The sequence below is a fragment of the Stegodyphus dumicola genome, chromosome 1 (genome assembly GCF_044657685.1).
Source record: "Stegodyphus dumicola isolate Sdum_Otavi_A_Nest chromosome 1, ASM4465768v1".
Lineage (NCBI taxonomy): Eukaryota > Metazoa > Arthropoda > Arachnida > Araneae > Eresidae > Stegodyphus > Stegodyphus dumicola.
This window is the reverse complement of record NC_140768.1, coordinates 240,725,289-240,747,588: the sequence shown is the minus strand read 5'-3', so window position 1 is coordinate 240,747,588 and position 22,300 is coordinate 240,725,289. Positions and strand designations below refer to the sequence as shown.

At 30.5% G+C, this 22,300-nt stretch overlaps 2 protein-coding genes and 1 long non-coding RNA gene across 3 annotated transcripts in view; 2 read left to right on the top strand and 1 right to left on the bottom strand.

Moving 5' to 3' along the window:
- Positions 1 to 24: 24 nt before the first annotated feature.
- On the top strand, positions 25 to 6,093 carry LOC146999520 (uncharacterized). The gene is made up of 4 exons (XR_015043976.1): positions 25 to 155; positions 1,237 to 1,346; positions 3,499 to 3,541; positions 5,665 to 6,093. It is a non-coding gene; the product is annotated as an uncharacterized LOC146999520 (long non-coding RNA).
- Positions 6,094 to 8,894: 2,801 nt separating this feature from the next.
- On the top strand, positions 8,895 to 19,647 carry LOC118197562 (dnaJ homolog subfamily B member 9-like). Its single transcript, XM_035369088.2, is given in 4 exon segments — positions 8,895 to 8,916; positions 8,919 to 9,068; positions 16,372 to 16,755; positions 19,304 to 19,647. Coding segments are annotated over 4 exon segments (615 nt in total). The 5' UTR covers positions 8,895 to 8,909; the 3' UTR covers positions 19,378 to 19,647.
- A 1,546-nt stretch (positions 19,648 to 21,193) lies between these two features.
- The window catches only part of LOC118197563 (retinitis pigmentosa 9 protein-like), an 81,920-nt gene continuing 80,813 nt past the window's right edge, over positions 21,194 to 22,300 (bottom strand). The window contains exon 5 of the mRNA XM_085826794.1: positions 21,194 to 21,489. Within this exon, the coding sequence (XP_085682920.1) occupies positions 21,333 to 21,489 (157 nt within the window). The 3' untranslated portion in view covers positions 21,194 to 21,332. The remainder of the gene's footprint in view (positions 21,490 to 22,300) is intronic.

The window sequence follows — 22,300 nt, the reverse complement described above, 5'->3', positions numbered from 1 at the left end:
AGACACTTTCTACTTCCGGTTGTGGCGGGATATTTGTGAAGTCAGCGCTCGGCAATGGCGGTCGAAAAGAACGGTTAAAGTCGCAAAGAATACCGTTTGTTCGTGGATTGGCATTTGTGACTGAATCCATCGAAGTTACTAATTATTTGAAGAAAGTAAGTGAATATTTTATATTTTCAGTGTTTAATACTCGTACTTTCTTCACCTATATAAAATTTTATAAATAGCGTCTGTGTAGTAAATGTGATTTTCCATGTGTTGTTCTTTTGTGTACGTGCCTGATGATTCATTTTCAGGATTTGGTACTGTTAAATTTTGCACTATTCTGTTTCTTACTGTTTGTGTCACTCCTTTTTGTATGTGTCTCACCTTTTTATAGTTATATTATTTTTACTCAAACGTTTTAATATTTATCTTAAAGTTTACTGTAATTATAGATTGGAAATAGCTTTTAATGGAAAAAGAAAGGCAATATTAACATGACTAATTGTTCAGAAATCTGTTATGGAAATGTTATCTACCTTATGCTAAAAAATAAAGCATGTAACTTTCATTTATTTATGAAATTCAAAATTTTTTATTTGCTTAGTGTTTTCCCTAAAAATAATTTAATTTCTTATTTTTGAATTTAGTTTTATAAATTTGCTTTAATATATAATCTTTAACTCAAAGATATTGTGCTATTAAAAAAGGAAATTTTATGCCATAGAAACACAGGTACTTTGTTCCAAATCTGTGTTTATTTTTTTTTATATATATACTGAATTTTTATGCACTTGTAATTACTGAAATATATCCTTTCATGAATAATAAGTAAGTCCTAAGTCCTTTCATGAATGCATTTCTTTTTTGTTTGTTTGATTTTGTTGTTTTAAAAGATCTGCCATAGTTAAAGAAAGAAAATAAAGTAAGAATGCTTTACTTTCAGTTTTGAATAAATTTATTACTATTTACTGCAGCTTCAAGTTTCTCTAAACATAATTTTCGAAGTCAAAACTTGATAGTTATGTTGATTATTAGACTTGCATGAAAAAATTTATTGTAAAATTAGTATTTGATCTAAAATACCTTAAATTATTTGAATTATATTTTACTAAATCATGTATTTTGATATAACTGGATAGTTAAAAAAATTAAAATTGTAAATGTGCAGAAATGCTTATATAAAACCAAGAAATTGTTTATATTTTTGTTGCTTTTTCCCTTGTAAATTAATTGTATATATATATATTACAGTCTGGGGAGTCAGCACCCTGCTGAATTGTAGTAAACGAGATGTCCAATCTACTAGACCATCAAAGATGCAGATTTGGATTTTCTATTTCATAGTTATTGAAATCATAATGGTATGTTTGTTTAAATTAGTACTGTTTATGAATGTGATAAAAATAAATTCTGATAAGCTAAGAAATGATTTATTTTCTATTAATTATGAACTGTAAATAATGTAACCAATTTTCTTCATAGTATTTACTAAACATTTTTTTTTTTTTTAAAAAGGGAGGTAGCCTTATTTATACAATTCTTGCAGAGATACCAAGAAATAAAACATTTCAGGAATTTTCACTCAGTATATCTTGATGTGTAAAATCGTGTTGTTCAATGCCATATTACTTTTTCACAGGAAAGTAATTTTATTGATCTAACATCTGCATAAATCAAACTTTTTTAAGAATGATTACAGTTTCTAACTTAAAATTTTCAGATTTAGAAAATGTACGTTTAATGTAGCATTAGTTTTCCATGGAATAGAAAAGGTTTTCAAAATGTTCAGTTGTTAGAGGGAAATAATATAAATGAGATTGTCCTGATACAGTTTCAGCTGGAAATGAAACTGAATTTTCGGATAGTGAAGATTTCATTTAAGAATTCTAATAAAACTGATTAATGTAAATTCTCTGCATTTAAAAATTCTAATAAAACTGATTAATGTAAATTCTCTGCATTTAAAAATTCTAATAAAACTGATTAATGTAAATCCTCTGTATTTAAGAATTCTAATAAAACTGATTAATGTAAATCCTATGATTCATGTAGGTGTTCTTCTGTTATCAGGACCAGATTCAGAAATGTGTGTTTATATGCATGCATTTTTAAATGTAGGTGCTCATGTGTGCATGTGTATATTCTTTATGTATGTATGTGTATACTTATACACATACATGCATTTACACATGCTTACATATCTACAGTGGAACCCCAAGATACGAGTTTAATTCGTTGCAGCATTCAACTGGTATAGCGAATTTCTCGTATCTAGAAACAAGCTTCCCCCATTGAAAATAATGGAAATTCAGTTAACCCATTCCACACCCCAAAAAATATCAACATTTTAATATCAAGTCAATTTTTCCTAATAAATAACACTGGTAAATAATATAACAATAGTTTAACTTTGTTACCAACATTTTAACTCCTTCTCATTAATCCACACCAACAACAGCTTCTCAACATCTAGAAGTATTTTTATGGTGCTTGGAAGCAACGATAATTCCTTTGGCTACATCAGGTTTCTTAATTTCTTCCTGCTTCTTCAGAATAGTATAGATTTTCGATGTTGAAAGGCCGCAAGTCTTCGACAATTCCGTCACCATGCTTATGTTTATCTATGATTTCTTTCTAGATATCGACGGCTATGGCCTCCTTATTTTTCTTTGCAGCACTATCTGAGGCAACAATCTTCTTGCGAGGCATCTTGAAATAATTATTTTCACGTTAAATGTCAAAACAATTAACTTACAAGTGCACAAACACGTATATAAAAGAACACTGAGTGATCTGACGAGAGGATTCCCAGAGTTGAGCCGGATAGGGAAATGGCGCCACCCATACCAACAGCCTGGCTCATTGCTCGTTACTCGAATTAATGCTCGTATTTCGCTCATACTTTCCTCGTATCTCGAGGTTTCATTGTACATTTCTGAATCCCGTCCTAATAACAGAGGAGTACCTTTGCCAGTATTGCAACAGAGCTAGAATGAATTATTGTGTTAAATATGTGGAAAATGCATGCTTAAAGTACTGTTATTTTCTAAAAATATTCTGTATGTCTATTTTTTTACAAGAAGAAAAAATAGCTAAAAGCTGTTAATTTACTCGTATTTATTAGTCCAAAGGGGCTTTGTCCCTAAAGAACTATTGTTTTTGTTTTGCATTGGTTCACTATAAATATCTGTTTCACTTTTCAAACTGTTCCTACCAAATGTTAGAGTCCCTAGTGTGGGATTAATACTCTCTATCTTAGTGTCCTCTATAACCTATGTTAGGGTTAACCTGTATAACCTACAAGGATTGCCAGTTTAGGCGAGATATCTAGGTAGTCATCATAATACGTATCTTTTTATTATTTTTAAATTAAATTGAAAGTAATAAACTAGTTTTCAAGAATGGAGTTAAACTAGATTTGCATTCAACTCTGGTTTATTGTGTTAATAATGTTTTGCTGTAACAAATATGAATTTTTTGTTTAAGTATAATAATTTAAAATGTTTTTTCTAGAGAATGAAGTACTGCCACTAAGGTAAAGGTGCTAACTTGCAAGGTAATTTTCTATTCTACATTAACTCAATCTTTATGTCCTGTTACAGATATATTGGCAGAAATAATGAAAACCTGACATACAAAAAGAAAAATAATAACGTTGAATGTAGTATATTAGATGGTTAACTGTGGTTTGGCAGCTCATTAATAATCTTATACATATTGAGTACGAATAACAATTACCGGTATTTTCAATAGTATAAAATTAGGCAAGAAAGCAGCTTTAGCTTAGCACCGATTTTAAATACAACTCTCTTACCAATATTGGTTTGACGAAGGTAAAATATAATTGAATTTAATAAGTTGGAAATACTGTCTGTCTTTCCATAAGTTAAAAAATAATTTCAAATAAAATTTCTTTTTTCAGTTTTTCATGTTATTTGTTTAATGTTATTGTAATCTGATTTATCATATTTAGTCACATATTCTATTCCTCTTTGCACTATAGTATATAATTCAAAGGACTTATCAGTTTCAGCAATATTTTTTTTACCAGTATACATTTTTACCATAACTCTGTTTCTAAATCATATCCTGAAAAATTAAGGAGTAAAGTACACAAAGAAGGAAAATATGCAAGTAAATAATGGCATTTAGTGTTGTTTATGTGTCTAATATTTGTACTAGATTGTAAAAGTTATAAAATTCTATTAGCTTTTTTAAATTATTCTTTTTTAAATTGAGATGCTTCTTTGCACCCAAATGGTTAAAGCTCTAGTGGTACTTTGATCTAACTTCTATTCCTAATAAATAATCCAGCTGCATACAGTTTACTCAATTTCTGCCATGTGTAAGGTAAACAATATTAGCTTTTTTTAAATATATCTTTTACAACTATTCCATCAGGTAGATTTCTTTCATATTTGCCTTAATTGAGTCATCCTGCTAATTAAGAATTTATTAAAGTTAATATGTTAAGTTTTTGTGTGTATAATTCATTTTAAGTATGTGCAAGCAAATGCATACATTAACAGTTACGTAGAATTATGTTTTGAGTATCAAATTCAGAAATTTTGGGGCTGTTTTTTAGAAGATTTATTAATGAGTTATACTATATTAATATTGGTAAAAAAATTCTGTGGCTTTTATATGAGAGTATATATTTTAAAATAGCTGCATGATATGGTAGAGGTAAAAAGCTTCATGTGGATCATAAATTAATATTATGTGGCAATTTTTCATTTATTTAATAAAGAAAATATTCAAGCCACAATTAAAATTTTTTCACTGGATTATTTGCATACAAAGTTTGCAGCAAATATTTCCTGCAACAGAAGTGACAATTTTTATTTTGCCAAGACAGGAAATTTAGTTAGTGAAAGCAGTAACCCTATTTTGAGATGTTAAACAGGAAGGCAAATTTTTGAATTTAAATTGATTTTTGAAGGAAGACTTCATTTAGTCTTGCTATCATTCTACGTGACTCTTAACTTTTTTATGGTATTTATAATTTTATTGTTATTCAGCTTTCTGTTTGCTTAGAATGCACATGAATGCAGACTTGAAATATTTTATATTGCAAACTGAGATGCCATTGTTATCATAATTAAAGATTTTTACTCTGATTTTGGAGGAATTTACTGATAATACTTTTGATTGTGTATTGGTTTCTGGTTTATTGAAATGTGTAAAATAGCCTGTTAATGCATATATGTATGTTAATGACATGTATATGTTTATGAAGTATTCTGGTATATGTATATAGCGTTGTGATTAGTTTTCTGCTTACTCTTTATTTAAGAAAAAGTTATCTGTAAGAAAGCGAATATTCTTTACTATATGTAGGAGTAAAATTGAAAAGGCTAATACAATATAATTAATACAAAATTAAGTTTTTTCTCATGTACTTAAATACAAACATAGCCATTGAAGACTTTCTCAACCTTGCAGTTCTAAACAAATCTTAAGTATTTTTTACTTGAAATTATAGGCATTGTGTAAGGTATATAATTGAAGCTTACTGTGTGATATTATGAAATTAAATTTTTAATTACTGAAATGTAAATTTTTAAATATGAAATACTCAGTGCATTTTATATGCATCTTTTAATACTTCAACTATATTTAAAAACTGAAAACATCTGAAGTGTGAAATTATTACAAATTTTTCTTTTTCTTGTTTAGGAGCTGTTCTCAAAACATTGGGTGACAAAGAATTCACTTTTACAAAAATTGAGCAGGATATTAAAGACAGCGAACTATAGAACAAATATGGCGAAGCTGCATGAAGTCTATGTTGAATTTTATTATTGAAAAAAATATGCTCTTCAGATTTAATGTTAGTTTTTATTGTTTAACAGTAATTGCAATTTTCGAATACCTGTAAAATAAACCTAATTCTTAAAGTAATTTCATGTGTATTTCTTTTGCAACTATTACAGTTCATAATACTTCAAACAACTTGAAATTTTATACTTGTTAATTTATGTGGGATATGTTCATAATAATTTTATAATTTAAATAACTCATTGTTATCATATGAGCATAATCTAAAATGCACAGCATTTGACAACAAATTAATAAAAAATTAGCCAACTTCTAATTGCTTTAAAATAATTGGTATGTCCACATCAACATGTACATTTATAATGATGTTATAGAAAGTCACATGAGATAAATATTTAAAAACATCAATATTCCTAAACAAATTAACTTTTTAAAATTTTATCTGGTATATAAGATAAAATAAAGAACATATTTAGGTAATTTTGAATTTGCATAATTTTATGTACTTATTTATGAAATTAACAGTTACATTGTAAAGGGGAACTTTTTAAAAATACCTCAATAAAGCATTTCTTTTGTAGAGGTGAACTTTTAGTACTGATCTAATATATTTATAAGATTTTAAACTGAGAAAGACAACAATAATAGATTACAATACATTGCAAGATTGACTCATAAATGTAAAATTTTTACATATCATAATTATGTGTGTAATTAAAACAGAAGTTACTCGATTAACTTGCATGCAAATTAATATTTTCTTTAACATGTTTGGAATAAACTGAATTTTAATAAATAAATATGTATATATTTGTGTATTATCTAAAGATATGAATGAAATATTTGTGACATTAAACATTCATCTTCAAGGAAAATAACAAAGTCAACTTGGTAAACTATTGGAAAAGGTAAGTTTTCTACAATTTCCTGGTCTGTATTTAACAATTTTAAAATTTAGCACATTCAAATAATCTAAACGTATGATGCTTTCTTTTGTGCTACATTCGTTTACTGAATTTGTTAATTAACTATATTGTACTTTAGATAGAAATTAACGTAGATATTCCCTGTATTTTACGGTACAAAAACTTATATATTTGATAATAATTGACCTAAATCTTCCCTATGTTTTCTTTGCATATATGAATGACTTTGGTAAAAATTTAGTCCGATGTCTTCTTCTCTTTACTGTGTATAAGTGCACATTTTTGGTAAAAAAATTGCATAAATCTCCAATTACCTATTTACTGCATTTTTCGTAAAATGTGCTTATTTTAATCTCTTATTTTTTATATAAATCTATGCAAAAATGTTCTGCATATTATGATTAAAAGATAAAATTAATTTAATATCAAATTTTTACATATCCACCTTTTAGGTATGTACAGCAATATGGAATATATATAACTGGAAAATTTAAATGCAAAAAAATTAATTTCTATTCAAAAATTACATAACACTAAAAGGCTGAAAATCACTTTTAATATTTCATTTCAAAGTGACTACAAAATATGCATTAAATTTTGTGAACCTGAGTTCTATGTTTTAAATCAATTAATGCTATCATTCATTTACATGGCATAAGAAAATGTCCTTCGGAAAAGCAAATAATTTATTTAAAGTGTTATTTAGTAATAATGAATTTAGTAAACAACTGTTTGCTACAGTTTTTTACTAAATTTAAATTTATGAAATGAATTTAGTAAACGAAAATGCAAATGAACGATAGCATTAATTGATTTAAAACACAGAATTGATGTTTATGAAATTTATTGCATATTTTCTAGTCACTTTGAAATGAAATATTAAAAGTAATTTTCAGCCTTTAAGTGTTACGTAATTTTTTAATAGAATTTTTTTTTTTTTTTCATTTACTAGTGCATTTAAATTTTCCAGTTATATATATTCCATATTGCTGTACATAACTAAAAGGCAGATATGTAAGAATTTGATATAAAAATTATTTTACCTTTTAATCATAGCATACAGAAAGTTTTTGCATAGATTTATATAAAAAATATGAGATTAAAATAAGTACATTTTATGAAAAATGCAGTGAAAAGGTAATTGGAGATTTATGCAAATTTTTTACCAAAAAATGTGCATTTATACACAGTAAAATGGAGAATACATCGGATTAAATTTTTACCAGTCATTTGCATATGCAAAGAAAACATAGGGAAGATTTAGGTCAATTACTATCAAATATATACGTTTTTGTACCGTAAAATTCGGGAAATATATATGTTAATTTCTATCAAATATATACGTTTTTGTACCGTAAAATACGGGGAATATCTACCTTAATTTTTACCTAATATATACGTTTATATACAGTAAAAAATCGGGGAAATTTACGTAAATTTTTACTAAATATATACGCATACGTGAAGCAAAAAATTGAGATTTACGTATATGCGATAAATATACGTAAATTTTTACTAAAAATATACGTAAATCCCTGAAATTTACGTATATTATACATAAAAGTTGCGAATGAACAGTAGTCTCTCGCGTAAATATACCTAAATTTTACGTAAAAGTTACGTATAGTATAACGTAAAAATATACGTAAATATTTAGTAATTGCCACTGGACACTTTTTATGATATTTTTACGTTCAACTTGAACATTTTTTATACGAAAGGCCATTCGTAAATTGCACGTACTTTTCTCGTGCAATTTACGAATGCATGCTGCCTGGGTATTTCATTTTAAAACACTTATTCTATAATATTTTTAACAGATTAATGGAAGTCTTGATCACAAATTCTGTGTCATGAGATAGTAAAGTGAGGGACTTCAATTTGATAAGTTTTCAAATGATAACATTAATCATAATTACATTAAGTTGCATCTACTATAAATTTGTTTTTCTAATTAAGCAACCAAACCATTTCTTGTGTAGTGTTATCTTTTTTGAGGCAGAATTAAATGTCACTATGATCTGCAATAAATTTAATGTAATTTTGATATTTTTGGACTTTTTATTGATATATTTAGAATTTTATATTGCTTTTAATATGTGCAGTGTATTTAAAAGTTTTTTTTTTTTTTTTTAAGATTTCCACAAAGCTTGTATACAGGAATGAAACTTAATTTGTTTTTGCCTTGTCTTTCTTGCTTGGTGTGGGCAATCAGTGATGTTAGCTGTGAAAGAGATTATTATGAGGTCTTAGGTGTCAATAAAAAAGCTAGCAACCGGGATATAAAAAGAGCATTTCGAAAGCTAGCCATGCAGTATCATCCAGATAAAAACAAAGATCCCAAAGCAGAAGAGAAATTTCGTGAAATAGCGGAAGGTAAGTTAAGTGTATCTTTTCATTTGAAAAAAACCTACAGTAAAACTTCAGTTTCATCAAACTAAATATTGGCATTATAGCAGAGTCGTAGCTAAGGTTTTCAGCGCCCCCTACTGCTTGCCAAGAATGGAAAACATTTAATTCTAAAATGCCGTAACATCAGTTTGGCGCCCCTTGGATTGCGCGCCCGGGGACAGATGCCCCCCTCTAGCTACGCCCCTACATATATAATCATAAATCAAAGTTTTCAATAATTTAAACTTTCGATTGAATGCATCTTTTTCTTGCCTGTTCTATTTTGGTTTATTTCAGTAGGCTGTATTTTTTTTCCTATCCTAATTCTTTGATTGCTAATTAAAAACATTTTTTAACTTTAGTCATATGTTATGTACAAAATAAATCTTAAATGCCACATTTATTTAAAGCAGGATGCATATGCCTCTAAAAGTACTTAAAAGCCCTTAGATTTTTTGGGGAATGATATTTGGTTCTTGAAATTCCGTTTTTGCCAAAATTGTCAAAAGGTCCTTAATTGTACTCATCTGATATTTCTGTATGTTTTTAATTGACTGACATTTTAGTGTTAATGAACAGTTTTTAACTCTTTCGCATCGAAGTCACCTCAAACGCCCGAGCATTCAGACATTGGCTAGATGCCCGAAACGCCTGAATAATTTCCTACCCAGTGCTTTCCCCCATCACGTTACTGCATTACTCTTAGCTTTCAGGTGTTAAATCATTCTTTTGAAGCTACTATAAGTAGCTTCATTGTTTCCTTTGTTCCTTCCTTTCCTTTGTTTACTGTCAGTGTTTAGCTTTTGATGCCCAAAGTTGCAATCCTGTCCCAAATGGGAACTTCACACAGTGTCACAGCGTCGAAGAAAGAAGTTCTCGCTTTACTTAAGTAAGGCTATTGTTAGCACTGTAGTATTCAACTTGTCATGGGGGAAGGAAAAGCATTCCAGGAGAAATTCTTAGATACGGGTGTTTTCGATGTTTGGGGAATTGAGATTTTGCCCTCTCTCGATGCTAAAGAGTTAAGGATTATTTTTGGGTGATTCATTGATAAATACATTAAATATGAGTTATCATTTGAATTCTTTCCTACTTCTTAATACAAATGGAGCCCACCAGTGGCTGAGTAAGTAATAAAGTCACTGAACACTGGTAGGGGCTGAGTGGTAAAGTCGCTGAACACTAGGGGGAACATTTGGTCAGGGGTTGGAATGCCCGCTAATGGGCTGGCTTCATAAGCATTTTCATGGTTTTCCCTATGTGTGATGTGTATGTGAGCCAGTTTCCCTCAGAAAGTTCTCTGTAAAAGTATCCCTTCTCTAAGGCAAATAATCCTCAAGGGCTTTGCCACAATTAAATAAACCGGAACCTTAATATAAATGCTGGTATTTCCAAAATTTTTAGCATGAGACCTTACCTCTATTACGTTTCAAAATTTCCTTTTTCGAGAAAAAACAGTTCATAAAATGTGACATCAAAACAACTTTTCCTTTATGATATATGATTTCTTTCATTAAGTGGTGCTAAATTTAGGGACTTGTCATTTTAGCTATTTCAAAATCAATTTGTATGCATACCTTTTGATCTGGGGATTTTTTAATTTTTTAAACATAATAAAATTGATAAATATCATTAAAATAATGCTAAGCTCTTAGAATTCTAATTAAGAAATAGCATTAAAATAAAACATTTTTATCTTCCTGTGTCAGATTATAAAATATTACTTTACATTTTCCACATCTTAAAAATATTTTGATTCCGAAAAATATTGAGATAGCAAATGCTATAAAACACATAATAAAAGCAAAAAAGCTACTTAATTATTTAAAAATTGAACTCATTGGTCTTTTATATTTTTTCATAAGAGTTTTTTCCAATGTAGTTGTTTCAGAATATTCAAATGTTTGTTAGTTTACTCTTAAAAATTCACTTTACACTTTTCTGATTTTTTTTTTTTTTTTTTTTTTTTTTTTTCCAAAAGTCTTCTAGCATTTTGCTCTTACAGAGTGGGATACTTTTTAAACCTTGGAAGGTTTAGAAGGATTTGAAAGCAAGATTTACAGAAAATGTTGCAAAATGAAAAATGTCTCCATAGCATTAACACATAATGAATGGGTTTTACAGGAAAATTCTAATGAAGTTTTTATTTTTTGGAGAATGTTTTTAAGAAAATGAAAACAAAGTTATTTGAATTTTCTACTTTTGATTATAAAAAGTCTTTCTCTTAACATGTTTATCTTCACCTTATTTTCTCATCTTTTCATTAGACACAAGGTAAAGAAAGGTTTCTGAAAGTTCTTTGCAAAAGAAAATGGAAAGGGTGAACATCTCAGACGATAGCTCAGTCCCCACAATTCATGAACCAATGGAAGCAAATTCCAGTGAGGATAGCTCTGCCCTCAATACTCATGAGCCAATGGAACCAAATCCTAGTGATAACACCACCACTAATCACGCTGATAACTCTAATACTGTCAAGAATACTAATGAAATAAGACAATTTAGGACTCTAAGGATGAACTCCAAATTATTGAGCAGGATTTTACTAAGAAATTTAAAATTCCATCAATTACTATGAAAGTTAATAACTAGACATGGAATAGTATTCGAAGGGCCCTTAAAGAGAAAAATATTGAAGCGAATGGCAACAGCACTATTAATGGCATTAAAATTTTTACCCAAAGCGTGGATGACTACTGCAGTATTGTTCAAATACTCAGAGATAATAATGTTGAACAGAAATCTTACATACTGCTACAGGATAAAGATCTTAAAGTAGTTGTAAGAGGGTTACTTATTGATTCTGAAGTCACTGAAATACAGGATGAGCTCACAGATAAAAATTCAGGCAAATGACACGGAGACACAATGGTGAGATTACAAAACTGCCATTATTTTTTCTCACTCTTCCAAAAATGCCCAAATCAAAAGAAATACTTAATGAGAGGTACTTAATGTGTTTAAAGTCTGTTTCACTATAAGGGACTGGCTTAAAGCCCCCTCAGCTTGTAATTGCCCGAAACTGGCCATACCTGCAGAAATTCAGGACAACATCAAAAGACTTTGAATTTGCAAAGCCTCGAGCTTTAGCCCTATTAGTAATATTGCTCTCAAGAATTTGCCTTTCAGTACTGTCGTCAAGTTCACTAGCCTCATAAATGCATGTCTGTTTCAAAGTTATTTTCCTACCTGCTGGAAGCACGCTAAAGTGATCCTTCTCCCTAAACCGAGTAAAGATGGTATCAGACCTGATGGGTACCGTCCCATCAATCTTTTATCAGGTCTGGGAAAAATCTACGAAAGAGTGATCCTTGCAACATTAAAGCCATTTGTGGAACTGTTACCGTCAGAGCAATTCAGTTTCAGGAAAAAATTATCCACAACTAAGCAGTTAATACGACTAGTTGAATTCTGCAGTGGTGCTCTCCATAATAAGCAAAGTGTTGCCATTCTCATGCTGGATATGGCGAACGCGTTCGACCGCGTCTGGCGTGAGGGGCTTCTTTACAAGTTAATCAAGTTTCAACTCAACAGAGAATTGATACAGCTAATTCTGTTCTATATTAACAACAGAAAGTTTACGGTTGCCATAGGTGATGACACTTCCAGCACTAGATCCATCAATGCAGGGGTCACAGAGGAATCCATTTTGGGACCCGTCCTTTATCTGTTTTATGTTGCAGATTTTCATAGGGCATACATCAACTCAAATCGCTTCTTAGGATGCTAGATGCTATGTGGACAATACAGTCTTGGCTGTAAAGTCCAGAAATGCAAACCACGCAGTAAAGAAGCTCCAGGATATTATGCCGTGTATTGAGAAATGGTGTACCAGATGGCGTATCCCAATAAATGCGAGCAAGTCTCAACTACTAATTATTCGCAGAAGATGCTCACAGTCTCATCTTAGAAATAAGTTGTATCTCTTTAACAAAGAAATTCATCAGGTCAGTAAGGCTAAGTACCTGGGAATCACGTTTAATGAAAAACTTAGTTGGACTGATCACATCATGAACATTAAAAAGTTTTGGAGTGATCAACAGTCTGCTCCTATTTCTGGGGAAACACTCACACCTTGATCTGCACAAGAAAAGGCATGTACATTATGACAATCCGGCCCATCATCACTTACGCATCTCCGGCCTGGGTGGCAGCCTCCCACAAAGATTTGAAAATATTACAGGTCACCCAGAATAAGTTGTTTCAACAGATTAAAATTGCACACTTCTATGTAAGCAATGCTACACTTCACAGAGACTTAAAGCTGGACATGATCGAAGATCACTTAAGAAAGCTCAATAGGGGATTTTTTGGATAAAACTATCAAATGTGAGCATACGAATTCTTTTAATGTCTTCCTCTACGTGATTTTGGAAGAGGATAGGAATATTTGCCCCTTGGTGGCACACACCTTGTCTGTGACTCTAACTTTCCCACCTGATATTTAGCTTTCACCGATTTCCACGTGTAATTCACTAATTTATTTCTCAGATTTTCACTACTCTCTGTTTTTACTTGGAATTTTCGTAGTACTTACCTATTATATTATGGTTTTACAATGTATTTTCTTGTTTTGATTATTTTCTTAATAGTGCCTTGTTGATTCTCACACCTGCAATGTTTAGGATAGTTTCATGTAATGTGCCATATTGGCAAAGTTTTTCATCCGAGCTGGACACACCACACTTTTTGCGGCATTTTCGGCTATACCCTACCAGTCAGTCAGTTATTGCAGCACTATGTAACATATAGCATGCTATAATTATAAATAAATAGTTTCTAAAAGCTAAAAGTGCACCTGCATTATTTTATAGTGTATAAGCCAAAAGGGGAAAAAAAATTCCTGTAACTTTCAAACATGCTGCCAAGCAGGTAAAATGGGTGGAATATTTTCCAACCAAATCAATGTAAAGTAAAATGCCAAATGGCAATGATAATAGTTTTAAATCTGATAACCCTACCTGAAGCTAGTAGTACATTTATTTCATTCATATGTTGTTTTGCATGTGATTTGTTGTTTCTGTGCTAGTCTTATTTTTTATCTGAAAGATGAGCAGGAAGATAAATTCTTGCATGGGAAATTCCAAACTACAGATGGTCACGTTTATTGAAAATTCTAACAACAGTGTAGCTGCTTGGCATTTTTCCACAAATGAAAAACAAATTCAAGAGTGGAGAAAGCCATGTGCAAATTTTACCAGCTTCAGATCTTTTGTTAAGGCTATAACAAACCAGCATCATAAAAATAATTAATTTTAAATGAACTTTTTTCAGAAAACTTAAGAAATATAAACTAAACAAAGAGTGATTTGGGTTAAAATAACATGGTGAATAATGATTATTCGAGAATTTGAACAACAAGAATCAGCATAATATTTGTGAGTTTTGCAGGATTAGTTTCGATGATTTAACTACAGAACCATCTCCCTCAGCTGCTTAAGTGCAAATGAACGAGATAATATACAGTGGTAAGATTAGAATGGCTGGAAAGCTACTGGTGCCATCTATTGATGAAATAAGAAAACTAAAGCATAATTTCCTTAAAGGCTGATGGTAAGATGTATTGAAATTAGGGTTGTTAACTAGAACAGAAAGATTTTTTCTAATGTGAAAAGCCTTTAGAAAATCTAATTCACCAATGGAAGATATTTTTTGAATAGTTTTGGCTGCAGAAAATGGAAAGTGTGATTTTTCTGACCTACAGTGCTGGGGAACAGAGGATTTCTGTGTTGCCTCATGTTCTTTAATGTGAAATTTCAAGGATCTGTTATTTTCAGAAAGTAGTTTTTAAAGTTTGAGGTTAGTTTGACTTTTAAAGAACTATGTTATTAAATAGAAAGTTTAGTTGACATATGCTATTTTTTGGGGTACTTACGTATTATCGCAACCAGGTTGGCGTGATTTGTAAGTTTGAGTAAAAAAGTATGAATAGAAAGAAAATGTACATTTATTAATTACAGGTAATTTTTAATACAGTTTATATTTTGTTTTAAAATATAAAATAACAATTAAACCCTTCCGGTTTCGAATTTGAATAAGTTGCAGAATTATTTTTTCGGCGGAAATCTTTTGGCTGTTGCTTTTAGCACTGATTGAAAACCATCTTCGCCATTAACACCTTGAGCTTGGCACCATATAAATTCGATAAGGTATGAGTCAAGATGATGACAGGCTGTTCCTCTCTGTTTTTTGTTGCGCCATTTGGCTGAGCCCCACATGCGCTCTACATGTTGTGTGTGAATGCCCGTGTTGGGATCCACAAAGTTATATTTGTGATTAACAGTTCCATGCAGAAATCCAGCATTTTCAAACTCACTTGTATTGTATACTTTCCAACAATCCGAATAAATAATGCTTCCTTCCTTGATATTTTCGCAAATTTTTTCCATGAGGGTAACGGCGCTTCTGTTAGGTACAGTAACCAAAAAAGTCTCTTTTCTCGGCAAATTCCGCCGAAAACCCATTGCTGTGGTAGCACACGCCCAGTGTTATTTTTTCTTTTTACAAATAAACTTTCTATTTTCACACACGTAGGGTTGCCGTAAGTAGGGTCGCCAAATTTGCCGATTTATGCGAATTTTGGCCTGGTTGCGTTAATACGTAAGTACCTTTTTTAAGAGGGAGACATGCTGGGTGCAGCATGAGGTAAATTTATTGTGTGGACATTTGTTGAGCTGCATATGGTTTTCATGTCATGTTTGTTAAGGTAACAGCAAAAAAGGAAACTGCAATCAGAATTTCGCATAAAATCCAACACCTTGAAGAATTTAGCATTGGTTTCCAAAAATCGACAAAATATTTCAGAATGTTTAAATAGTATAAAAATCATAAATTAAAAAAAAAATTAAATCTAATTTTTATATGCTGATTCCAGTACAATACATAAACAGTTTTAAGTTAAAGAATTATAAATCTACTTGTTTAAAATTAGTCCTCAGGAATTCAAGATAATGTATGATATAAAATTGTATTTAAAATGGTAATGCCATATGATAGGGTAAAAAAAAATTCGTTGTAAATTCATTGCCACATGGAAACTTGAGCTTATTTAAATAAAAAGCACTTAAATATTCAAGATGTGCATTTATTTCACTTGTTCATTCACACATGAATGAAATGGAGCTTATAATAATCTTTTTTGAATACCTTGTATATTAAATAAAAGCAATTTTACTGCAGAACCAAATACTAAATTACTGTGTATATTTTATATTAATGGCAATTTTTCTGAAATAATAAAATACTTATGTACTACTTTCATACTGATTTTGTCAAATGTTTATTGCAGCATATGAAGTACTGTCGGATGAAGAAAAAAGAAGAGAATATGACCAATTTGGAAGATCTGTTTTCAGAAATGCTGGTCAAGGAGGAAGTCATCAGGGATTTAATTTCAATTTTAATGATTTTTTTAGAAAATTTGATGAATTTTCATCATTTAAATCTAGATCATCTAGTAGAACTGGAGGTGGATCTGGAGGCTTTAGTTTCAGCTTTGGTGGTGATAATAGCTTTTTTAATTTTGAAGATTTATTCTCAGACTTTGAACCTGAAGAAGAGCAATTTGGATTTCATGACTTTTTTGGTAGTCAAGATAGTTTTTTTGGCACCCACTTCCAACGTGGCGGTAGTAGACAAGTGCACACACACAGCCAAACTTACAGTTCATCAAGTGAGTATTTTAGATTTGTTGGAAAAATTTTATACGAGAGCAATTCGGAATGTTACCTCCAATGCTGCAGTTTAGGCAAAAATACTAAAAACGTTTTCTATATTTAAATATTTATTTGCAGCTGATATCTACATTTTCATTTAATCACCTTCTGGACCAAGATATTTGTTGAAATTGGAAGTTTTCTTCATTGTTAGTAGTATGGAAGTGTTTCAAGGGTGTTTTTTTTTTCCCCCAAGGATGTAGATATTCTTAACCCATTTTTCATTTTTGGAAATTGCAGAGGTCAAAATTTAAGTTATAAAGAAGCTATTAAAACAGATTTTAATAAAAGTTTGAGTTAATGTTTGTGTTCACTCAGCTTTGTATGAGAGCAGTTATCATGAAGAAACACACCTAACAACAACATGTCTTATCTTTCATTCTGAATTACTATTCTGCATATTTTTTCTAAAGTTTACTGTATGCTTGTAATGTTATTAGTGGTTTCAAGTTTCATGAATTTGACTAAGGGTACTTCTTTCCAATGAAAATAAACATTGCTGTTATTAACTTTTTATATGAGAAAGGTTTCCTTAAATTTAAGAAACAGTCAGATTTCGTGTCAAAATACCTATGTTAGAATGATACTATATGTAAGTTTAATATATATCCTAAGTCGTGCTTTCGAGACATGAAAAATGCAATTTGAATTTCTTCAATTGGCCCAGTAGAACAGAAGATATAGAACTGTCCCTCCTCTTTTTTTTTTTTTTTTTTTTTTTTTTTTTTTTTTGTTGTTGTTGTTGTTGTTTGTTTGTTTTGTTTTGTTTGCAGTGTACAAAATCATTGGTCACTGTAAGATATTCACCATGCACTTCTATTCAATCTTCTTGGAGTTTTATGCATCTTTCATGAAATTCCTTCTATAACATTCACCCATTCTTCAATAAATTTTACCTACACTAAGGTCTCAAGCTAGCAAAAAATATACCTGCTCAAATTTCACATTTGGTGAGCTTCAATAATTGTGAATATCTTTTCTATGTTCTAAATAATGATAAGCAGAAGAAATTTACTAATATATAAAACATCACTAAAAGATAATCCATCATGTTTGTTAGGCAAGTATGAGCTCCTATTCTCATTGTATCATTAGTAAAGCAGCAAAGGTTACTTTCCAAATAACCCATGTACAATAAAACTTCAATTATAATTATGAAGGATAATCTTCAAGTAAATCATTTAGTATTATAACACATGTAGCAAGCCAAAACATTATGACCATCCCCACATTTTTCAATGAACTCGTCTGGATGACATGGAAGGCACGTGATTAAGTGGGAATGGTATTTACTGCTGTTGGGAAAAAGGTAAGGAATCATTCTTGCACTTGCTTTTATGAGTGATGAGAAAGAGAATGTGATACAGGACAGATTGTAATGGTCAGAAGACATGGAACAAGTACCTCGGAAACTGCACAATGGTAGGTTCACAATCTGCTATTGTTGGTATTTATGCAAGAAGGATAAATGACGGTGAAACCAATGGTAGCGTCCAAGCTATTGGACATCTTTGTATCATCAAAGAAAAAGGATGTCCGAGACCTTTCGCTTGGTATGGCAAAATCAGTGCAAGGCAGTGGCTCAACTGACAGCCCAGTATAATGCAGGTCCAAGTGCAAGTGTTTTGGAACACACAGTTCAACAAACACTGTTGGATATGGGGACATCTTACTTGTGTGCCTCTGTTGACCAAGCGTCATTGTCAACTATTCTTACAGTGGGCCCAAGAACATCAAGGCTGGACCATGGATAAGTGAAGAAAGTTGCTTGGTCAGATGAATCACGATTTCTCGTTCATTACATCAATGTTCGTTTCTGGGTACATCATCTTCCAGGCAAACAGTTGTCCCTTCCTGTTCAGCAGGTCATACACAGGCTAATGGTGGTTGTATTATGCTTTGGGGAACCTTCTCATGGGCAGCTCTGGGATCCTTAGTTGTGGTAGAACAGACTATGAAAGTTGTGGACTATCTAAACGTAACTGTGGATCAGTTGCACCCTTACGTGATGTCTGTCTTCTCAACTGGAAATGGAATCTTTCTAGCAGGACAATGTCCCATGTCACAAGGCTCAAAATCTGTAGGAACATAAGGATGAATTCCAATTAATGTCCTGGATACCTTATTCGCCAGATCTGAACCACTTGGGATATCATAGAGCTAAGACATCATCACGTCAGAATATATAGACTTTGCATGACTGCTGCTCGGACATTTGGTACATCTACCAAGAACTTGTGGCATCCATGCCAAGGCGAGTTGCAGTTGTTTTGAAGGCCAAAGCTTGCAGAATGCATTATTAAATAGGTTATAATGGTTTGGCTCTTCGGTGTAATTTGTATTAACTTCAGAGATTGGAATAAATGTGTTACTTCAATTATATTTTTTGTGTATTGCAAATTTGTTGTACAAGTTATAAATTAACAAAAAATTGGAATTGAAAATAATTTATATAAAATGAATGAATAAATTTTTCTGTTAATATCTTTTTTTTTTTCTTTTCAGGTCATGGTGGCCGCTGCAAGACAGTTACACAGCGTGTTGGAAACATGGTAACAACATACACACAGTGTTCTTAATGATTAAATTAAGAACTTGTAGATGTATTAATTTTGCAGTTCAAAACATGTAAAAATTATTTATATAAATAAGAGTGCTTGAAAGTGTACAGACATTGTGCCATTGTGTTTAGAACTTTTAAGTACAAATTTGTATAGCTTTACGAGTGGCAGATACAGCCTGTGATTTTTAAAAGATGTTCCCTATGTTGGATGTCATATCAATATGCCTCTGTAATTCTGTGATATGAAAATTATAAATCTCAATATAAAATTAAAACTTTTAGTGTCTTTTTGGTATTTATCTTGTGTTGATATTTAAATATTGCTGTTATCAAAATACCAAAGCATAATAAAAATGAATTTCATATTACAGTACTAAGTCTGAGCATCTGGGGAAAAAAAAATTTTAAGTCTAGGAATGAAGAATATATATTCAAGGGAAAAGAGATGTGCCCCCCTCCCCTCCGAGTAACAGATTCATCAACCATCTGCTGGCCAGGGAAATAGCATGGCAGCTAGTGACAATACACCAACTAATATTAACCGCAAACACACTTTTGGCCTTTGAGTGGTGGCCTTTTTCTGTCTGACCTAAAGAATGAGTGAAATCCCTTCTTTAACCTTTCTGATATGAAGCATCTTATTATTTTGTTCCATCTATCAAAATTAGTTGTAGTAAATGATAATGTTTCCATTTTACTTTTCCCTGAAACTACATCCATCCATTCATCCATCCATCCATTAACTAATGGATATCAAAATTTGCATGCAGTGAAATACAGAATAAAGTATCTTTTCAAAATCTGATGTAGCAAGAAATCTAGAAAAATTTTAATATAAAATCTAATGTATGGGATATTCGAAGTTCATGAAAGGATGTATAGGCAAATATTTTTTAAAATACCTCGTATAATATATACCCAGCTACCATATTTCAGGCTAATGATGGAAGCCATGAATCAGGTTGTTTTCAGATATCACAAATAAAAAGCAAAATTTTCCAACTAATGGATTATAAGAAATGGGAAATGAAGATGATTTAACTGGAGTCTTACACTGTGATGGCAATGCCTTGATTGCAGATATCTTTGTTATGGTTTTAAATCCAGAAAATATCGCCATTTCAGCTTTGATTCTCATTTTAACTTCATGCGGTAGTGATTCAAAATTTTGTTATGCAAAATATCTATTTTTAGACTAATGGTAATGAAGATTATTTTAAATTTTACAATTTGCATACATTACTATATTTACACTGATGACATTAAATCAGAAATGCTTAAGTCCTAATGATTCTGGATCTTGACTTTTTACTGTATTATAGAAAAGATAAAGCAAGAGATAATATTTCCTTTTGTATTCAAAGTATTTCTAAATAAGAATATAAATAATTAAAAATATAAAATAATAAAGAATTATTAATCATTATTTTATATTTATTATAAATTTATTCTTTTATATAGTAATAAAGAATCATTTTATTAATATTCTTTTAATGGTTGTGATGATATTCTGTTTTCAAAGTAATATATATTTGACTAGGTTTATTTTCTGTAATATTAGAAATCTGAATTTTTATTATGTATTGAATAATTCATCAAGAATACTTTTTCTAAATGTGCACAGAATTAATTTCTGTGTATATCGGTTATAAAGCAGTATTTTGAAAAATGTATAAAACGTCTAAAATGTTGATGTATTTTCAGTGCTTTTAATGATGTACTATATTATGCTTATCAATTTTGCCAAATTTCCATACCTCTGTCAAAATTTCACTTTCATTCACATAACAGTAACATCAGCACTGAATTATAAAAAGAAAAAAAAAAAAACATTTAGGAAAAATAACAATATTCTACACTTTATCTTATTCCTCAATACATTAATGAAAAAACATAGAACTTTGAGCAAGCTTGAGTGCACTTTACATAATAGCACCTACAAATAAATATATACATTTTAAGCTATTTTCTTTATTTATGCTTTTTCTTCTTTTTGTGCTTATGATGTGACTTTTTCCTTTTTCTTTTATGCTTCTTTCTTTCATCACTAGAACTTTCAGAACTAGATTCAGAGGATGAACTTGTAGAAGTATCTGAAGATGCTAGAAGAGCTTGTAATTGTTGTACTCTGTAAAAATATTTCACATTGTGTAAATAAAATTCAGTATTTACAGAACTATTAAAATGCTATTTTTGCAGGTTAAAAAATGCTTTATTTATTAAGAGTTATAAATATGTCTATGGCATGTAATTCAATTTTTTTAAGATTTCTCATCTATTCATATAGAAATACACGATAATAAAAAAAAATTGCTGCTAATGTCCTATATAGATAGGCAGTTAAGAATTCCAAAGCTTAAGATTTGGTGATACAGCCAAATTGAAAGTTGAAAAAGTTTTTTGGTGAAAAGTTTTAAAATGCAGGTTTGAAAATTTGGAAAGTTGCCATGCTGATTGATTTAGGAAAAATATAAAGTAATGAATGATGAAATAAAATTCGAAAGAAATATGTTTCAATTTGCATCGCAATAGTGTACAATGGATGCTAGCTAAGCTTTGTGACAATAGTCACGAATTTGAAGGTTTTTGGATATCTCAAACAAAATGAGAAATTTTCCAATTAATGGAATTTGTGGAGAAGTGGTAATATTTGGTTATATAACAGAAGTTTTTATTGTGATGATACAGCCTCAATCATCAATTCACTAATAGACTGCAAAATCTGCAGTATAATTCTAAATATGGAAAATGCCACTACTAATAAAGAAAAAAGGTGGCAAAGAGTTTGTTCAAAACTAAGAAATTTCAATTTACAATTTCTTGATATGATATAGGACTTGAATAATGGAAATTTCTAATTGTACTAGAAATCATGTTGATATGTAGAAAGAGAAAGTAATACCACAAAAAATGAAGCTACTTAAACAATTTACATTGAA